Here is a 22,107-nt window from a genome sequence, read left to right on the forward strand (position 1 = left end):
CGAGAAACAAAATGTCATACGACAAGACTCACAACAAACACATGAAGAATAAGAGCCTATACCAGACAATAGATTAGCTAACATAGCCTAATCTTTTAGGAGAGACAAAACCTTCTAGGAAGGCATGTGCCTAACTGCACATGGGTCGGAAAAGCAATCTAGAAAAGATCTTAAAGAAAGGACGGAGGGGGGGGGGTAGGTAGCCAACTTGATGTACTCTACTGGTCTTCTTTAATCATGGTGGCTGAGCCCCAAGGCTCACGATATCACTTCGGGTAATGTGAGCTCCACTTGGATCTGTGTTATATTGGTGTTGAGTTTTGAGTCCTTGAATATCTCTATTGAGAGCCCGGTTGAGACTTGGTGTTCTATGGCAAAACCAGTTTGGAGGCAGGGAGTACGTGGCTGTGGCTGCAGCTAATTCATGGGCTGCTTGATTACCATCTCGCGGTCTCCAAGAAAAGGTACACTCCTCAAAACCTCTCCTCAAGGAGTGGATATCACGTAAGATGTTCCAGATCTGTCCAATGCTTCCACTTTCTCTGCAAGCCTTAATTAGTTGTAGATTGTCTGATTCAATGATTATGTGTTTTAGCTCCAGGTTGCTTGCCAGCAATAAGGCTTCTCTAACAGCTAGTGCCTCAGCAGTAAGCAGAGAAGGAGCATGGACACTTTTGGCAAAACCACTCACCACCACTCCTCCTCTATCCCTTAATAAACCAGCTATGGTATTGATGGGATTCTCTTTAGACCAGGCTGCATCAACATTCAATTTGAGATGGTTAGCCGGAGGTGGTTTCCATGGGGCGTTGCCTTTTTCACAAGTTCCAGCTCTATTCTGCCAATTGTTTTGTTCATTGGTTGGCATCATGTGTTCCTGGTGGAGGGTGGTAGCCTTGAGGATGGTCTGCATCGGATTTGGTGCCTTGCCTTCGAAGAGGGCCTCATTCCTGGATTTCCAAATCTGCCAGAAGATGCAAGCCATGAGGGAAATGTGGCTCGTACTATCTGAATCCTTCTTTAGCATGGAGGCCCTATCAAAGATCCAGAGGTCAATTCTATTTACATCCCTCCAAATCCAGTTCAGGGGGGATCCAAACTAGACCGAGCGGGTCCAGGGGCACCTTAGGAGTAGGTGCTCAGCTGATTCAGGCTCTTGGTTGCAGATGGTGCAAGTTGGGCATGTTAAGATTCTCTTTTTTGTAAGGTTTTCTCTTACCGGAATTGCATTGTGGCAGATTTTCCAGACAAAATATTTTACCTTTTAGGGGACTTGGAGGCTCTAAATCATGTTCCATAGCTCCTTTGGTTGTATGAATGAGGGTCCTGGGTAGGCAGTCTGAACCCTTTGGGAAGTGCTTCATCATTCGCTACATGGTAACCGGATTTAATGGTGAATGTCCCATCCTTTGAGTGTTGCCATACAGGCTAATCTTCCCCTTCAGTTATCCTTACTTGGGTCTGAAGTGCAGGTTTGACCAAGGTAAAGGGTAGTTTGGTTCTTAGCTCAGTGTAAGACCAGGAACTCTGTACATTCCCTAGCAGGTCTTTCACGCGTAACGAGGGATCACTATCCTGCTGGTTTATTTTTTGTCTATCCCAAAGCCATCTGTGAGACCAAACTGAGACTCTTTGGCCATTGCCAATTGCCCATCTTCCTTGTCTCTTAAGGAAATCTCGCCCTTGTAATAAGCTCTTCCACATCCATGAGCCCTTAGAACTGCTTGGAGTATCTAGGATGTCTTGGTTTGGGTAATATATGGCCTTTAGAACTTGAACCCACAAGGCTTGAGGGTTTGTATAAGCTCTCCACGCTTGCTTACCCAGATAGGCAAGATTTTGACTAAAGTATTCTCTAAAATCCATTCCTTCGTTGCCCTTGCTAGTAGTTAGTGTGCTCCATCTTTTCCAGTGAATTCCCTTGTCCTTTCCTCTGCCGCGCCACCAGAATTTAGCCACCATTGAGCATAAGGAAGTACATAAGGTTTTAGAAGATTGAGTTACTGCCATTGCATACGAGGGCACTGCTTGAATGCTTGCTTTGATGATAATTTTTTTTTTCCAGCCTGATTAAGCAAGGCTTCTTTCCATCCTTCTATGTTCTTTTGAACTCGTTCCTTAACCCATGGAAGAGCTGCCACTTTGGATCTTCCCCAAACAGATGGTAGCCCTAGATAAAAGCTTGAGTTGGACCATATTTGCATTTGTAAGATGGCTGCCATACTCTGTTTAGTCACAATGTCCAGTGCGTTGCGGCAAATGATACCAGGTTTATGGAGGTTTATTCTCTGGCTCGAAGCTTGAGAAAAGATATTTAGTATTTGCATAATCTGGTAAAGCTGTTGAGGGGAGGCCTTAGCTAGGATGAGGGAGTCATCGACAAAGAAAAGATGAGTGAGTGTCGGAGCAGTTGGTGCAAGTTTAATTCCCTGTAGAGAGCCATCCCTAAGTGCTTTTAGTAGCATATGGGAGAGTGTGTCCATGGCTAGTACAAAGAGGTACGGGGAGAGTGGGTCTCCTTGCCTCAGACCCCGTTGAGGAATTAGCCTCTTGGTCAGGAAACCATTCACCTTAAACCTGGAGGATTTTTCCCAGAAAGTCCCATTCTAACCTATCATAGGCCTTGCTCATATCCAGCTAAAACACCCTGTTTTACATTTTACATTTTCTTGCACACATTCATTGCACTACCAAAAATCTTTTATCTCTCAATCCAAAACCTTTAGATACGCCCAAAGCTTATTTTGCAACTCTCCTAACCTTCTTAGACATATCATCCAAAATGAAATTAGCATTATACCTTGTGCTTCCCAATTAATTTTCTCTTTAAAGTCAAAAGTTTCTCACCCTTCATGCCTTGAGTTTACAACTTGTCATTTTTTTTTTGTCTACAACTCTTAAATCAAACACCAAGTAAAGAATCAATGTTCTGCAGTCAAGCGCTCTCCCGAAATTACATTGTCATCCTTGCACGCCATCTCATCTAAGATCCTTACACAAAATAAATCAATTTGTGACCTTTATGTCCTGCTTTTACCTCAATTTTAAAATAGAATTCAAAATATCGATCTTGATACTCTCACACGAAAATCGTCTCATGTTTTATCATATTATTTTTGTGTCTCTCGCTTCTTATATATTAAGAGGTGGAATCCTTCAAATATTTATGAAGAACGATAAATATAGTGTTTAACTTGAAATTACATCCGTTCAAAAAAAAAAAACTTGAAATTACATGTAACATAAGATGATCCTAATCCTCAAAATCTTGAGGTCTCATATAAAAATATAAAATGTAAAAAGGTTTCATGTAAATGGGCCAAATCTTAAATCACTCTCTCGCATACAAGGTCTGTGATCGCACGATTCATCTCCTTCACACCTTTTCAATTTCAATCGCATTTCTATTTCTTCTTGTTTATTTCTGTCGTTTTGATTCATGCAGAGTTTTTGTTTTTGTGCCTCTGTTTACACTCCAAAACTTTTGCTAATTTCAATTGTATATCTATTACGGATTTTTTATTGAAAACACACATGATTTAGGTTGCTACTACTGTTTATGATTCTGGCTTAGCATGATTTACATTGAAAACCAATGTACTGGGTGTATAGAACAACGTTGCCCGGAATAATATATGCCTTGATTTGCTAGCTATGTACTTAACTCAATTGCTAGATAATATTATGCTCATAATCATATGCTACATGTGGAATTCAATGCTTCTAAAGGTTTATATACCGTACCCTTGCAAGGTCTAGTGTAGTGTGAAAACCTCCATTTGGGGTTCATAAGTATTTGTTTATGTTAGACACACTCAGTTAGTTAGAGTTTGTTAATTAGTGGGTGGGTTAGTGTGTGAGGCTTGTTGCCTATAAATAGAGAGTTTAGGGTGAGTATTGGTATCTTTTGGATCATTTGGGGGTTGGGAATTAGGGAGAGTGATCGAGTCTCGCCAATTACGTACTCAGCAACTTTTACTTTTCTACATTCAATATATCTAGTTCCTATCAGTTATCATGTTGTTGTTTTGGTTGTTGATGATTGTGTTGTATTATTATTTTTTAGTAATAGCTTGTTGATTTTACTTATTCAGAAGTCATGAAGGTGCGGTCATCTATGAAGAAGATGTGTGAATTTTGTATGACGGTTAAACGTCGCGGACGTGTCTATGTGATATGCTCAGCCAATCCTAAGCACAAACAAAGACAAGGCATGTCAACTTTTGCAAATGAGGGGCCATCAAATCCGGTGTATGTGTTCTTTTTTCCTGGGTTTGAACTGCTGTGTGGTATGTGTAACTTTTAGGTTATTACTTGGTGTTGCAGGTTTAAATTCCAACTAAGGAACCAACAGTGACTGTTGTTCTTTTAGGGAAATTGTATTCAGACTTGATTTTAATTTGCTTGTATTTTTCTCACCCGAATTCCATTTAGGTTGCATACAACACTAATGGAAATGATGTTGCTGATCAGTATGAGTTTTCTTCTGCTTTGCTTGTTTTGCACAAGATCACAGAGATGACTGATTTATTTTGATACGCATATGATATTAGCTTGTGAATATCCAAATGCTGCTCTACTTGTTTATGTTTCGTGCACTCTTTCTTTTTGTTACATTTCTGTTTCATGCACTCTTAATCTGTTGTTGAATTCTATTCTGAAATTTGAAATCAATTCAGGTCCTTGGAGATAAACTCGGCCAAGCAGGAAATTAGGCTACCTCTTACTTTGCGACTAGGTCCAGCCTCTATTTTTCCCCAGTGGCACAACTTGTCCATGTTGTATGGATGGAGGGTGGGCCTGACCTCTATTCTCTTCAGGAAGTAGGAAAGGAGATTAGCAAGTTTCTATCCAAATATCACAAGCAATAAATGTGAAGAAGTTGATATCGTCAACGGTACTGGACTAAAGCCTCTATCTCCCTCTCTTCTTTCTTTTGTATTGGTTGATGAAGTTATCTCCTTGTACTTAACTTTTTTTTCTGCGCCATTTTTGTTGTACCTCATGGATTTTGTTTCTCCGCTAGGAAGATGGTCAACAAAATGTACACTTGTAGCATGTTTGGGTTTTCAGTGAATTAGTGGAACACAATTTATATGCCTTATTATCACTTGAACCAAAAAACGATATTTTGTAGTAACGTTTTGTTATCTACATATCCTGCATTCTTTTGTACTAGTTGGACTGGGCGAGGCCCTCTCACGACGGTCTGCTAACTTCTCCAATTCTCAAATTCCGATTTCTCTTTTTCTATTTCCCTCCTATCCCTTAAATAGTCATACTAATGGGCCTCACTCTCAATTACTCACACTAAAACCTAAAAACCTTATTTAATTTAAATCTTGTACTATATCACATAAGATTTAAATAATAATTACATATATCACTCATATACAATTTAAATAATTTACTCACTCCATATATCACATAATCACTTAATTATCTAATAAAATCACATAATTCATAAAATTACCATATAGCATAATAGTAATTAAAATAAAATAGTAAATAACCTAATAACGGAAAATGGGTGTTACACTCACAGGCCAGGACACCAAATTAACGGGCGCTCGCCAGCGCTACAAGGCGAGCGGACTTGTCTTTTCTGCAAGTGCGCTTGTGGACTTGAAAAATTTGTATTCACTTCACGCCATGTTGGCGACCTACTATATTTCTCAGTAGAGTTAACTTAGGATAACTTCTATTAATGTTTGTACCCTCATTCTTAAAGACACACTTAACATTCATGCTTCGAGCTCGGTGTCTTGTGGACAGGGCGAGCCCCCCAGAGGGCCTTGTCCAGGGTAGCCCGCCTCACGGTGGTCACGCAGGTTCAGAGTTGGGCCTCTCCCGCGAGACCCAACTGGCCCAATAGGAGCAGTTTAACTCGCATGGCCCAGCTCCTAGCCTATATATAGGGGGCGGTTACCACATGTAAGGAACTCTTGACTCATTTGATCAATAACAAACTCTAAATTCAGTTATTTTCTCTCTCTAAGCGGGTACACACTCTCTCTAGGCAGTTACACAATCCTCTCTTGTTGCAATCCCTTCACTTTAGGTACTATACCATATCTCTATGTTCTTGGTAGGAACACTAGTTGTTTGATTGAGGGAGTAGGAGTATTGGTGCTCTTATTCTCCCTCCCTGACGAAGTGTTTAAACTTTAAACTTATAGCCAAGGAGGTGAGGACTGAGGAGAGCATTTCATTTTTATTTATTTATCAGTGTTTAGCAAGGCCTACTAGCATTTAAGGGTAGAATTTTCCTTGCAAGAGGAATCCTTAGGATTACCTATGAATATTACTACCATAGAGTAAATGAATTTTTCATTGGAAGGCAGAACACGTTTGGCTTTTGTTTGTGATTGATTCTTTATGATTGTTGGTGAAATCCAGACAAATTATTTTTTGCTTGTGTTGATTACTTTTTGATTGGGTACATCTGATCAAACCACTATGGGGAATCCTATTGACCATACCACTATGTCCAACTAGTATGTGGCTGTGGATTTTCTTTGGGCTGAACCCAATCATGTTGAAACAAACCATGTTCATGACTGCTGGATCAAAAGAAAGAGCTGCTTGGAAGGTAACCTTGGACGGAACTGGTCCTGGTGTCCTCCGATGGTGATCTTCAATGCTCTACAGAAGGACTTGGCGCACATCTAGATCTAGTTCTGGATCTCACTAGCCTCAATTATTCCTCTCTGCCTCTTGTGTGTTGGGAAACTGGTATTCTCTATTTCTTTCCCCTGCCGTTATTGTCCCCCTCTGTGGTTGTTGGACTTTAGTGCATGAAAGGGGTTGGGAGTAGGTACTTGAACTACTTTCTTGGGACTTTTTTGTCTCCACCTTGTAATATGTAGGCTTTCCCTTGGGTCCGTTTGGCCCCAAGCACGCCCCAAGCAAGCCCTTGTGCAATATGGGGTGTCGGGTTTTTGGGCATCGCCTTTGTGGGCTCTCTATCTGAGATTTTGTGCTCTGGATTGTAATATGTAGATATTTTTTTTAATATAATCCAGTTCATATTGACAAAAAAAATGTGTGTGTGGATAGGAGAATAATTTTTTTTTGCTATCAAATTAATAATACAAAAATAGAAAGACATAAAAACGTCACTTTTGTGCACTCCCGGTGCGGCGTCATATGATAGGAGCATCCAGAATCAAGAACCCATGCATCAGTGCACTTTACATATGAAACACAAAGCAAATCCTCCTCACTGCAAGAACCATCAGACTGAACTACATTTGTTGAACTACTGTTGTTGCCTGATCTGTTTGGACAATCCCTCTTCCAATGCCCAATTTGCTTGCAACCATAACATTCTGCAGTTTTTCTGTCCTTGGACTTGGATCTCTTCTTCTTTCCTAGAGTCCACTGTTTTACCCTTGCCTCTTCCGCGATCTTGACCTCCCTAAGCTCTCGTCACAAACAGACCTTCACCTGAACTTCCTCCACCTTCTTCGACACTTTGGCGACGTTGTGCGTGTTACAAAAGTGTAGAAGAAATAGAATCCAGTGTGATTGAGTCCTTCCCGTAGGTGAGAGTGGTCACCAAGTGATCATAAGAGCCTGGTAAAGAGCACAACAAAATAATAGCTTTATCTTCATCGTCCACTCTCACACCAAGCTGTGTCAGATCGACGAGGATGTTGTTGAAAGCGTAGACATGAGCCTGCAAATCGCCTCCTTCATGCATCTTCAGGTTGTAGAGACGCTTCTTCGCAAACAATTTGTACATGAATGTCTTGTACAGGTACAAATTTTCCAATTTTTCCAAGACATCCTTCGGAGTTGTGAGATCAGAAACGCAAAGTCTTATCAGAAACGCAAAGTCTTATAAAAACTGTAGCATTCTCCTTCATCTTGTTCCAATTAAGAGTTGCGATGTCCGCCAGTTTCTCATCGCGCAACGCCTTCTGTAAACTTTGCTGAGCCAACAGATCCTTAACCCTCCTCTGCCATAGTTCGAAATTGTCGGTTCCATCGTACCGCGTCACTTCAAACTTTGCACCTTCAGGGTTAGTCATCATCTGATACCAATTGTTAGAACAGCAACACGAATACACATCAGAGTAGAGAGAAACACAGAAAACTTTAGTTTCGTTTATTGTTCGCTTCTGAATACAATCGCTCAGCAATTGCAATTTCTCTCAATTGCACTAGTGCCTCTTGTGTTTTATGGTTACATTGTTATCCTATTTATAGTGGATTCTATTGATCTCTATTTTACAATAAAATCATAATAAATCCTATAACAATCCCTTAAAACCTTTTACAATCTACATTAAATCAAATCCTAATAAACTAAAGATTTAAGCCCATAATATAATAAAATACAATAAGTAAAATCTCAACAAAAGCAATTTATTGAGTGTTGCTGGGGTGAAAGTAGTTGCATGTTCTAGAATACAGAGGGTCGGTTTGAGTGTTTGACCAATTCCAACCAATGAGAAACAAGAGAGTTTGGAATGGTCCCACCATGTCTACATCATCATCCCCCTTGTCACCCCAGTGACCAGTCCAGCATGCTTCGGTAGTTCGGTTATTATTGGACTAACCCATGTGATGTTCTCACAGTACTGGTTTGAACTTGAACCAATCAAATTTCACACTAATGGAAGGTGGAAAACAGAGAAAAGATAAATTCTGAGGTGGGTAGGAGTGTTGCATTAAAAAACAAGTGGGGTTTTTTAATAGTAGTGAGATTCTAAGTTAAACTAACAAATCTCATCATCAATATCAATATATATATATTAAAACAGCAAGGGTTATGAGAATCACTTGCTGATGTGTCATCATCTGGGACATTCTCTTCTGTGGTGCATTCTGAGAGTTAGTGGAATTCCAATCAATATAACCCTGAAGCCTGTGGTTATGATAGAGCTTTGACGAGAGCTCGTAGGGATTTTCTTTTTGTCAAGCAGCTAGGGGTTGTCCCTGTTGGGTCTGATGAGGAAGCCATTAGGGGCCTTGCAGCCACCTCATTGCTAACCACCCGAGACGCTATGGAGATCCTTAGCGGGGTTGTTTGTTTAGGCTTTTCTTTCGGGGCTTTTCTTTTACTTTCCTTGGGTGTTTGTTTCTAGGGTTTTTGCTGGAGTTGTCTTGTTTCCGTTTGGCATTCTCTAGTTGCTTATGGCTTTCTATGATGTTTTTGTTGGGGTTGTAGTGTTTTCTGTTTCTTTGTGTCGCTTTGCGACCTCTAATGGTCTTTTTGTTGTTGTTGTATCTGGGTTGTTTGTAATGCCTGCCTGAGTGTAGCTTTCAAGCTTTTGCTAATATAATTTTTCCTTTCTAAAAAAATAATATATTTTAATTATTCTGTAATTATATTAACTTGTGCCATTATTATATTTCGAAATTCATGAGAAAAGTCATTAAGGCATAAATTTTTTTGATCTCAAAAACATACTTGTGGCATTGATTAAATATAAGCTTGGACTTTTTTAATTTTTTTTCTCACTTAATTGATATTAAAGTTAATAAATAAAATGCCCGGATTTTTGTGAAAATTTAATAATTTTCTATGATAGTAAATATTTAGATCAATTATTTATTGGTTGTAACAATTTTTTACCATGATTTAACGAAATTAATTTTGAATTTCATTAAGAATCATGAGAATAAATAATATCTGGAAAATCAAAATTAATTAATAATGAGGATAAAATTGAATATTTAAATTCCAAAAAATTAGAAAATAAAATTTGACATCATCTAGTTATTGATAGAAATTTAACATTTTAATTATATTATATTTAATACAAAAACCATGAAGGCATTATTAATTTGTTGCCTTTTGATCTAAAAAATATACGTGTGAAATTAATCAAAATATAAATTTGACTTTAAAAAAAATCTCACTTAATTGATATTAATGTTAATAAATAAAATGTCAAGATTTCAGGTGAAAACTTAATTTTTTTTCTTTTTGATACATAAAATTAATATTTTTCTATAATAGTAAAGATTTAGATCAATTATTTATTGGTTGTAACAATTTGCACCATGATTTAAAAAATTAATTTCAAATTCCTTTATTAATTATGAGAGTAAATAATGTTGAGAAATTAAAAATTAATAACGAGGAAAAATTTGAAATTCTAAAAAATTTTGAAAATAAAATATGACATCATGTACCTATAAAGAATAGTATGAGAAAGGAAGAAATGTCAAGGAAGACAAAGCATGAGGGATGACACTTATAGAAGTTACTATTTCTTAGTTTCGAAAATAGTTTATAGTATAAGATTCTAACAACTAAAAAATAATTGCAAAACAGTAATGAGAAAAATCACACTTCCAAAAATCCTAATCACCCATACTCATAAACTAACCCTGGTTTGATTTGGGGTAAAAAATATGTTTTCATACATTAAATCCCTCAAGATTACATATTTTTAAATGGTTCCTCGAATCTTAACCACCCTAATCCTCTTTTTCCGGTCCTTCAGAGTTTATTATTAAAACATGTATGGAAATTATAAGACGTGACACGTGCAACGTCCACATTGGACCACCTCGATACAGTATCATACCAGCATAATAGCCTCGGGTGCGGTAAAATTTCCCGGTAAGTAACTCCATAAATACTGAAATAGAGTCCCTCATAGTTGAATTCGAAATTCAGTCTTACAACTGATTGGTAGGCGCTTTAATCCCATTTATTACTGGCACCTTAATTTCTTTAAATGCACCCGAAATGGTCAACACTTCAATTCCTCTCCCAATGCGTTCAGATTCCTTCCTTCATTCTCCCATGATCGAATCTCCATGATATCAGCTCCTCTCATCATTGCTACATCAATGGCAGCGTATTATGGACTTATAAATAGCACATAAAAATGAACTAAGATTTCAATTCACAAAAGAAAGATTGATAAACTCAAAAAACGATTTCTCTAATGGCACCCAGTACCTTACACTTATTTCATTCTTTTGTCTTCCTAGCTTTGGTTACCACAGGTAAGTATCTTATTTAATAATGTGATAATATGAGTTAAATTACAATTAGTACAAATGATATGTGTCATGGTATATCACTAATCTCTTCATTCTTTCTGAATCACTGGGAGCGTAGCGCGATTGAAAATGGTGGAAGGTCAATTATGCTCACAAGTTTATACTTGTTCAGATGGCGATGTAAAATGTCATAATTTTTGCGGTGCCAAACATGATAAGAGGGTATCAGCTCAGGTTTGTGAAAACGGGTTATGCACCTGTGTTTACGAATGTTCGCCGCCCTCTCGAGGCTATCGGACATGCTTGGCTGTACATGGAAATTGCAAGACTGATATTTCTCCAAGTCCATGCATTTCAAGCTGTGCAATGTTCGCCAACAATATTAAATATGACTGTTACAAGGACTTATGCGTCTGTTCGTATCTTTGCTGAGTTATTGTTTTATTTAATTTTCATTACTTCCTCTCAGGTTAGAGTGATAAATTCATAAACAAGTCCTTATCTTGGTACATGTCTTATTTTCCCAGTGTCAGATTCTGAGTATTGAGAATGAAAAATAAATTCTGCTAAGGGCCTCTTGCAATTTGTTATGGGTAAACTTTAACAATAAAATATGTTTTTATTGGAAATTTTAGATATTTTACATCTTATCCTACCTATTATCCTTGATTGAGATATTTTGTCCTTAAATTCACGTCTTAATTCCAAGTTCCACCAATAAAAATATGACTAAAAAAAAAAATGAGCGGAACAATGAAAAAAATAGGTTTTTAATTGAGATGTCAAAATTATGATGTGAAGGTTCCTAGATGGGAATGCATCCTATTAGTTGTAAAAAAAAATTGACTATGTCATGTTTCAACGATATATTATTAATTTACTCTTTAATTATTAAATGCACAAAAATCAAGGATAAGATGATGATAAAATATGATCAATTTTTTTTGATACATCGGAAAATTAACAGAACAAGAAATTAACTAATCCAAATAACGTCCTTCAGAAGAAGAACTTCTAGCTCCTGAGATGGCGTCTCCAGTAACCTTGAATCTGCCATGGGGAGTAACGAGCCTTTTTGCCAACAAGTCTGCTGCTACGTTCACGTCGTGACAACACTAATACAACTCCACTCACTAACTTCTTGACAACAAGTTTTGGATCTCTGTTAGAACCCACCCATGAGCATGGTGAATTGCTCGTGGGTGGTTTAAGAACAATAGGTATGAGGAATTGCTAGGACATAAAAGTAAATGAAATCAAGTAAAACAACATAGAAACAATAGGTATGAGGAATTGCTAGGATTAGATTTCATTGAATGACCTCTGTGTGTTCTAGTGATTCAAATACAAACCAAGCCTAAGAATATGATTCATCTACGCCAGTTCAACCCTACTTCATAGATGTCTCGCATGAGTGGATAACAATAACTATCTAATCATAAACATTGATGTCTCACATGATTAAGAATGATAGTTATCATGAATTTTAGGTGTTTAAGTGACTAACAAACTTAACACTATGTCTAACAATTCCATTACTATTTCTTTTTTTTTTTAAAACGAAAGGTATATTATTAATAAGAGCCTAAGCTAAAATGAGCTATAGGCAAGAACCAAGTACAAAGTGAATCTGATAAACCTGAAGCATGAAAATACAACGTGAGCTGTGCGAAGAACCCACCACCAATCCACTGAATGACGAAATGAAACCCCAAGAGAGAGCCTCATTAAAACCTTGCTTGGAAAAACCCAGTGGGATAAAAACCAAGCAAGGAAAAAGAGTACCACAATCTTGGGGAAATCATTCTATACTAAGCAAGTAAACATGTGACACAGCTCAATCCCTGGATACATAAAATCGTTAAAACAGCCAAAAACCCAGCCAATAGTTGGTATAACAAGTCCGCAATAGCACCAAAATAACATCAATGACGACAAGGCAGCCAAAACAGCAACATCAGCAGCAACAATATACAGCAGCAACAAAGAATTTCGTCCAGCAACAACAACAACTGCGAAACCAGCAAAAATCCAGCACACCAGCAAACAGCAACAGCAACAGGAAACAGCAACAGTGCCAGTAATAGCCATAGCAATAGCAACAGCAAAAGCAAACTCAACAGCAAACAGCAGCAGCCAAAACAAAACAACAGCAACGGCTAGAACAGCAACTACATTCTCCATAGAACAAGCTATTTCACACCCTGAAATTAAATCAACAACAGCAGGAAAAATACAATTGTTTATGTGACACGGAAGCAAACATCCTTAGCAAGCTCATCCTTAGCTGCCGCATTCCCTTCCCTTAGAATGTGTGACGCATGAGTCCTCATGCTGCTCCAGCTGATTGAACCTCGACATGATTCATCTGCAAACTTTGCGCCCACTTTTCAATTGTTCGTTGTCCCTGCACATGCAATTTTGTTTCTTGTAATAGAATCAGTTCTGGGTTCAATTGCTGAGATGCTTTTTTTTTACAGCCTCCCTCTTCGTAGATTCGCCTAACCCACTCACATGCCATGTGAGGCAGGCCCCGACATATCAATTGAGGTGGGGGTGATTTTCACGGATTTGAGCTTCCAAACCTCTCAGCATCAAAAGCTTCTGATCCGCGTGGTTTAAGTCCCAGCTGCTTTCCGATCAACCATGCTCTCTGCGCGCGCGTTGTCACTCCATCTTCTCCTTGAACTGGTTCTAAAAAATCATCCGGCAAGGCTATGGGTTTATTCTTACTCCCTTTTGGACCCCCCCTCTGTGAGCTTTTTTGAGATGAATTTGTATTTTGAGAATTGAGGGGTGTCAGAGCGCTTGACACTACTAGCATGATTGATAAAGAGTTCTTTGGCGTCTTGGGATCATTATTCTCACGTGGCAGCAACGTGCTTGATGTAAGGGAAGAAATTTGCCGGACAATTTGATGAGAAGAGGTTATGATGAAGGTTTCACGTGTTACGTGAGTTTCTCCCTTTGGTGCAGAAGCTAGCGTGTTTGTGTTTTTTGGGGCAAGCTTCACAAACTCGTTTTTACTGCTCAGGAAGGGAGCCAAACATGCCTTTGTTGTTTGTTGTTACTGAATATGTTGTGGGTCCCAGTAAGTTGTATAAAAAGGCCAACTATAATTCTGAGCCAAATCATGGGAGTTAAAAGAATACCCTGTAACAGAAAATTTGTTATCAAAATTAGGAACAGGATGTTGAAAATCTTTAATACAGATTTGATTTTCTTTTATCAAGATTCCTTCGGAATTTAAGTTGCTCCTCCATCCCTCTAACTCTTTCAACGTATAACCTGATGCTAATAAAACCTGTAACTCCTCCTTGACTTTCTCTTATGTATTGAAAGGAGCATTGATGTCGTTTGAATTTGAAATCAAGGTTGGCCCTCCTTGCTGTTCCGTCGCCGGCCGCTGCTGCTCGGCCACCACCACCGCCGGTGAAGAGGCTTGAGCGTGACCCTTCTCCAAGCCGTCATCATGGTGTAAAAATTTCTCTTCATCGTCCAAATCTGCTACCGCCTCGGCGTGCCTTGTTTGAAGCCCTTCCAATTTGTCATCCCTATATACTTCATCTTCTTCATCTGATTCAACTGTTTGAGCAGATTCAAAGGCTTTTTCCGGCGATAGTTGTGGACTAAGTGCTTCATAAGCGTCGCTATCGCCATCATGCTCGGGATCCTCTTCTGAACCTAATTCATCCTCCGAATTATATATCTTCACCGGCGTAGACGGCATGCCTTCAACCATTCCATAATCATAAGCAGACTCATCTTTCTCTACCAGTATAATACTCGAAGTGCCATCCACATCTATTGTCATAGTAAAGCATTGAAGTAGCGGGTGATGCATTCGGATTAGTATACGTGCGAAATCAACCCTATGATGCAATTTTGTTGCTGTATCCAGATTAACGTAAGTTCCCAATCTATTACCCACTGCTGCAAAAAACGTCTCAGACCATAGCCCCATCGGTACTTGCCATAAACAAACCCATAACATCTGTTCCACACCAACAGTGAACTTGGTACATGGTTTCAGGTCACTTAACTTCTGTTCAAGGAAGAATCTACACTCTGCTAGCGTATCCTCCCTCTCTTCCTTGTTTTCAAATTCTAACAGAACTTCATTGGCTCCAAGCGGAATGAAACGAAAATTATACATACCAATCTGGGCAAGTTCATCCTGTATAACGTCAATTGGCTTTGTTTATAGTGTACGAGCATGAGCACAGCGTTGATACCACAGGTCTTCTAAATCAGCAGCCAACACACGCAATTGGCATCCTTCTTTGGTGCGTGCAACCTCCTGTGTTTCACCAAACTCGACTTTCTTGGCCTGTGATTCACCAAGATCAACTTTCTTGGCCTGAGCTTCATTATCCATACTGATTTGCTGCATCTTAGGCCGCCAAACTTTGCGTTGTTTCTGCCGTTGCTGTAGTTTCAGAGTTGCATCTCTGACCTTCGTGGAGGCTTGCTTTATCTTAGCACGGTTCACCACAAGGTAATTTCCCTCAAGCCGCGACCCATTGAACCTTCGTATAGCCTCCCTTGCCTCTTCATCAGTTTGAAATCGAACAAAACCGTAACGAAAATGGCGCTGAAACTTCTTTTTGAATTGGATGAAAACATCGCTCACCCTCCCCACCTTGCCGAAGATTGTTCGCAGTTTCAAAAGAGTGATTCGATCACTCAAGCCGTCCACAAACACCGAAAAGGACTCACCTCGCACCTTCTGATCACGAGGCACGCTCTCTTCTTTTTTCTCTGAAATTCTGGAATTGTATTGACGGCTACCAGCCCTTGGCCGGAAAAAATGGACAGGTTGCTCCCTCGCCAGCTATTGCCATCTTGGATCCGCAGGTTTCTGCCTAGGGTGTTCAAACCAAGAATGCCTTGAATACCGCCGGGATCCGCTGAAATTGGATACATTCCTCCACCAATGTTGTCCGGGGTCCCGTCCTCTGTAATTGAATTCATTTCTCCACCATTGATGTCCAGCATCCTGACGCGAGTCTTGTCCCGTCGTTGCTCTCGGCGACCACCGCCGTGACCGGCGCCACCGTGATGGTGGCAACCACCCGGAGTCTCTCTCTCTAGCCAGACCTAAACTACAGTTTCACAATTCACAGACTGACAAATATAATCCAACAGAAAAAATTGCCACGCCTCTAATATAGCAAGAACAGATACAAACCCATTTTATTAGTGGTTGCTTTGTGTTTGCTATTTTCACACTATATTTCCATTTTCTGGCTCTGCAACCTGCATGCCGCTCCCATTCAGTGAGTGTATGCTCCCTTGAACCACATGACCCACACTTACACATAACTCTCCATTACTATTTCTTAGTTTCGAAAATAGTTTATAGTATAAGATTCTAACAACTAAAAAATAATTGCAAAACAGTAATGAGAAAAATCACACTTCCAAAAACCCTAATCACCCATACTCATAAACTAACCCAGGTTTCATTTGGGGCAAAAAATATGTTTTCATACATTAAATCCCTCAAGATTACATATTTTTAAATGGTTCCTCGAATCTTAACCACCCTAATCCTCTTTTTCCAGTCCTTCAGAGTTTATTAATAAAACATGTATGGAAATTATAAGACATGACACGTGCAACGTCCACATTGGACCACCTCGATACAGTATCATACCAGCATAATAGCCTCGGGTGCGGTAAAATTTCCCGGTAAGTAACTCAATAAATATTGAAATAGAGTCCCTCATAGTTGAATTCGAAATTCAATCTTACAACTGATTGGTAGGCACTTTAATCCCATTTATTACTGGCACCTTAATTTCTTTAAATGCACCCGAAATGGTCATCTCTTCAATTCCTCTCCCAATGCATTCGGATTCCTTCCTTCATTCTCCCACGATCGGATCTCCATGATATCATCTCCTCTCATCATTGCTACATCAATGGCAGCGTATTATGGACTTATAAATAGCACATAAAAATGAACAAAGATTTCAATTCACAAAAGAAAGATTGATAAACTCAAAAAACGATTTCTCTAATGGCACCCAGTATCTTACACTTATTTCATTCTTTTGTCTTCCTAGCTTTGGTTACCGCAGGTAAGTATCTTATTTAATAATGTGATAATATGAGTTAAAGTACAATTAGTACAAATGATATGTGTCATGGTATATCACTAATCTCTTCCTTCTTTCTGAATCACTGGGAGCGTAGCGCGATTGAAAATGGTGGAAGGTCAATTATGCTCACAAGTTTATACTTGTTCAGATGGCGATGTAAAATGTCATAATTTTTGCGGTGCCAAACATGATAAGAGGGTATCAGCTCAGGTTTGTGAAAACGGGTTATGCACCTGTGTTTACGAATGTTCGCCGCCCTCTCGAGGCTATCGGACATGCTTGGCTGTACATGGAAATTGCAAGACTGATATTTCTCCAAGTCCATGCATTTCAAGCTGTGCAATGTTCGCCAACAATATTAAATATGACTGTTACAAGGACTTATGCGTCTGTTCGTATCTTTGCTGAGTTATTGTTTTATTTAATTTTCATTACTTCCTCTCAGGTTAGAGTGATAAATTCATAAACAAGTCCTTATCTTGGTGCATGTCTTATTTTCCCAGTGTCAGATTCTGAGTATTGAGAATGAAAAATAAATTCTGCTAAGGGCCTCTTGCAATTTGTTATGGATAAACTATAACAATAAAATATGTTTTTATTGGAAATTTTGGATATTTTACATCTTATCCTACCTATTATCCTTGATTGAGATATTTTGTCCTTAAATTCACGTCTTAATTCCAAGTTCCACCAATAAAAATATGACAAAAAAAAAACATGAGCGGTACAATGAAAAAAATAGGTTTTTAATTGAGATGTAAAAATTATGATGTGAAGGTTCCTAGATGGGAATGCATCCTATTAGTTGTAAAAAAAAATTGACTATGTCATGTTTCAACGATATATTATTAATTTACTCTTTAATTATTAAATGCACAAAAATCAAGGATAAGATGTTGAAAAAATACTATCAATTTTTTTTTGATACATCGGAAAATTAACAGTACAAGAAATTAACTAATCCAAATAACGTATTTCAGAAGAAGAACTTCTAGCTCCTGAGATGGTGTCTCCAGTAACCTTGAATCTGCCATGGGGAGTAACGAGCCTTGTTTTGCCAACAAGTCTGCTGCTGCGTTCACGTCGCGACAACACTAATACAACTCCACTCACTAACTTCTTGACAACAAGTATTGGATCTCTGTTAGAACCCACCCATGAGCATGGTGAATTGCTCGTGGGTGGTTTAAGAACAATAGGTATGAGGAATTGCTAGGACATAAAAGTAAATGAAATCAAGTAAAACAACATAGAAACAATAAGTATGAGGAATTGCTAGGATTAGATTTCATTGAATGACCTTTGTGTGTTCTAGTGATTCAAATATAAACCAAGCCTAAGAATATGATTCATCTACGCCAGTTCAACCCTACTTCATAGATGTCTCGCATGAGTGGATAACAATAACTATCTAATCATAAACATTGATGTCTCACATGATTAAGAATGATAGTTATCATGAATTTTAGGTGTTTAAGTGACTTACTAACTTAACTCTATGTCTAACAATTATGATTATTAGGTGATTAACTCTAGTTAGGACTCAAAACGTTGTAGCATTCACTCACAAGCACTACTACAGAAAAGGCTTTTCGCCACGGTTCCACACGCCCTTTCGCCACGGTTTAACCGTGGCCATAGCGTGCGTGGCAATTGCTCAATTGCCACGATTCAAGGGCGAACCGTGGCAATTGATTCGCCTATTACCACAGTTCGAAAAAGGTAACCGTGGCAATAGAGTCCACATATTGTCACGGTCAAGCGTGTAACCGTGGCAATATGTGGCCTCTATTGCCACGGTCAAGTACGTAACCGTGGAAATATGTGGCTTCTATTGCCACGGTTTTTTAACCGTGGCAATATGTCGTACACCATGTCCTGGACCCAAAAAGGCAAATTTCTCACACAAATTTTCAGCCACACAATGATCAAATAAGTACCTTAAATAAGAATATACAAATCAAATACAATGTTAAATAATTGTTTATCTAAGAAAATCAAAAACTTGTTTTCACTAAAAATATACAAATCAACTACCAAATTGCAGCTAATTGCAGCCACCAAATTTCATAAAAAGTAACTGAGACTAATTGCATCCATTAAATTTCATAAAAGGTAACCTCAACAATGTAGCAGCTAAACGAAATAAAAAATAATACACAAGTAACAAAAATGAATAGAAAAAATGTCCTCTACCTCACTAATTACGTCTATTTACATATTATTATGAGCCATGGAACCGTGGAGCTCTGCTTGGACTAATATTTGAAGACTTTGTTAGCACCATTCCTCTGACAAATTCACACAGATTGTTCTCTGTAAATGATTCATTGATCCAGAAACTGATGTCCTTGTAACAGGGAGGAAACTGTAAAGCAGAGAGAAGGACTGCACATAAATTCCCCATGATTAATAACAAGACAGTCAGGCAGACGTAGGAACATAATTCCACAAGGACTGCACATAAAAAAGGGCTAGTAAGCTTAGTTACATGCCTTTTGCTTCAGCATTACATATTAGATGAGTATCATTTGACAAGAATGAAACTGAAATGTAGACAATATAATATAAATTGCAGTAAAATATTCTAAAGAATAAAAAATATTCCTAACCAAGAACTATTCAGCGCAATGACAATGAATGTAGAAATCCAGGGGTACACACATAGAAGCACATGTAGAAGTTACCTTTGAAAATGGCTTAAACTTAACTCCCAACTGGCCCTTGGAGAACTGTAATGAATAAAACACATGTAAGACATAAGAGATCAAAAAGGAATGAAACTTATGGCATAACACTTTGATTCTCAAGATGACTAAATCATACTTCCATATAATCACATCTGCCAGCCAGGAAAAAGCGACCTTCAGCAGCCCTGAAAACTAAAAGGAACCCACCAGACAACAGCAACCTAGGTGATCAACCTAAGATATAGCATGAAGATCAAGAGACAATCACTAAACCATAAACAAGAAACATGCTTTATATAAAAGAGAATCACATAGAGAGCATAAGTATCATACAAATACATCAAATCCCAACAAAAGAGAGATTAGCTTTCCATTTTAATGGATAGCTTTACAAATAGAGAAGAAGAAGAAGAAGAAGAAGAAGAAGAAGAAGAATGAGAAGAACCGAAACCGTCGCGATGTCTCGCCGCCGAATCTGATGCTCAAGCCTCTTATCTAGCCTCTTAAGCCTCTCTCGATATTTCTCTAGTGTTTTTCTCTGTTTGGGTTATGTTCTGATCAAGTAATCTCCTGGCCATATTTGTAAAGAAGGTTTTTATAGTGAGCTGTCACACTCTGGTCTCCCAGCGCCCTCTAATGGTCGCCCAACGCCCCATGTTTCTTCACAGGTGGGTTTTGAAACCGCCATGGCCGCCGGACGGCCTATACACTTCTGAAACTCTATTTTCTCACCAAAACATTAATCTTTTCTTGATCTAACCGTTCAAATTGAAGTTCCATGTGTTATGAACCACATATTTAAAGTTTAGCTCGATCCGACGATTAAGAATGCGGGATTCCAATTTTCTTGGAAAACTTTGAACTATCTGCATCAAAAAGTTGGGATTAGAATTGAAATTATCATAAAAACTATCATAAACATAAATAAATACTAAAATAATCAATTGAGGATTAAAATGATATAAATTGAAGCACACAAGTCAAATAAGTGCCTAAAATGATATTCAAATACACGTAAAAATGACGTTTATCAACTACACTTTAAATAACATATGGGACGTTATGATCCTTAAAACCGGGAACAGACCAAAGCTGAATGATTCAGACAATGAGTTTCAGATCCTTCCCACGTCTGATGCTTTTGATATTTTCACCGAGAGAAGTCATAGAAGTTAAGGTTTTTTGGAAAACAAAGAACAACTGAAAAATAAACACGTGAAAGAAAACTTGTTAGATGATCATATTTAAATGAGTATTTATAATTTTAAAGATTGATTTTTTTACCCTAGTTGTATTTCATTGATAATTTTTTTTTGAAATTAAAAAATACAATTAAATAAAGTACTTTCAATTTCAAATTTCATTGATATTAAAAATAATTTTGAATTTATTAATTTAATATCTTAGTAAGATTTATATCAATTATTTTGTAATTGTATCAATGCTTTTGAAATTTAAAATTCACTATGAGACGTTATAATATTTCAAAATTCAAAATAATTAAGGGAAACAATATTTTTTTTTGTAATTTCAAAATATGCAGAAAAATAGTATATTTTACATTTCGATTTTCATAGATATTTTTTTCGAAATTTGGAAATACAGTTATAATATTTTTTAATTATTTTGCAATTGTATCAATTTATACCACTACTTTAGGAAATTATTTTAAAATTTAAAATTAATTATAAGACATTATAATATTTTGAAATTAAAAATAATTATTAGAAAAAATATTTTTTATTAGATATTCAAAATTGTGCTGAAAAATAGTTTATTTTAATTTTCTAATTCCACAGTTATTTTTCCGCCATTCAAAAATATAATAAAAAGAATATATTTTAATTTTTGAATTCCATTGATATTAAAGTTAATAATTAAAATTTTGGGGAAAAATGTATTAACTATCTATCTTAGTAAATATTTATATCAATTATTTTGTAATTTTATCAATTTGTACCATTATTTAAAGAAATTATTTTTCTGAATTGATTTGAAGACATTATAATATTTTAAAATTAAAAATAATTATGTGAATTTATTTTTTCAAAATTCTTAAATATGCAAAAAAAATAGAATATTTTACTTTTTGAACATCATTATAATTTTTTGAAATCAAAATTACAATTCAAATAATATATTTTAGGGCTCTGCGTGCGGGCTTCTAGCGGTGGCACTCGTTCCTTCTGATTCTAGGCTTTGCTCTATGTTCTTGCGGCGTAGCTTCCTCTACCTTCGATCTTTTTCTCTCCTTCGTTTAGTGGCCTTCCATATTTGTGTCAAGTACGAGGTTGTGGTGTCCTTGTAGGTCCTACGAGATGTCTTTTGTAATCTCCAAT

General features: G+C 37.5%; 3 protein-coding genes across 3 annotated transcripts; 1 reads left to right on the top strand and 2 right to left on the bottom strand.

Annotated features, from left to right (window-relative positions):
- Positions 1-235: 235 nt before the first annotated feature.
- Positions 236-1,027, bottom strand: LOC130713137 (uncharacterized). The gene has a single exon (XM_057562933.1). It carries the CDS (start codon positions 1,025-1,027, stop codon positions 236-238), a length of 792 nt encoding a protein of 263 aa, XP_057418916.1.
- A 973-nt stretch (positions 1,028-2,000) lies between these two features.
- On the bottom strand, positions 2,001-2,483 carry LOC130713138 (uncharacterized). Its single transcript, XM_057562934.1, has one exon. It carries the CDS (start codon positions 2,481-2,483, stop codon positions 2,001-2,003), a length of 483 nt encoding a protein of 160 aa, XP_057418917.1.
- Positions 2,484-3,294: 811 nt separating this feature from the next.
- LOC130714404 (uncharacterized) lies at positions 3,295-5,107 on the top strand. Its single transcript, XM_057564305.1, has 3 exons — positions 3,295-3,350; positions 4,095-4,251; positions 4,680-5,107. The coding sequence occupies exons 2-3, from the start codon at positions 4,100-4,102 to the stop codon at positions 4,825-4,827; spliced, it is 300 nt and encodes a 99-aa protein (XP_057420288.1). The 5' UTR covers positions 3,295-3,350; positions 4,095-4,099; the 3' UTR covers positions 4,828-5,107.
- Positions 5,108-22,107: the final 17,000 nt, after the last annotated feature.

This window comes from Lotus japonicus, chromosome 4 (assembly GCF_012489685.1).
Source record: "Lotus japonicus ecotype B-129 chromosome 4, LjGifu_v1.2".
Classification (NCBI taxonomy): domain Eukaryota; kingdom Viridiplantae; phylum Streptophyta; class Magnoliopsida; order Fabales; family Fabaceae; genus Lotus; species Lotus japonicus.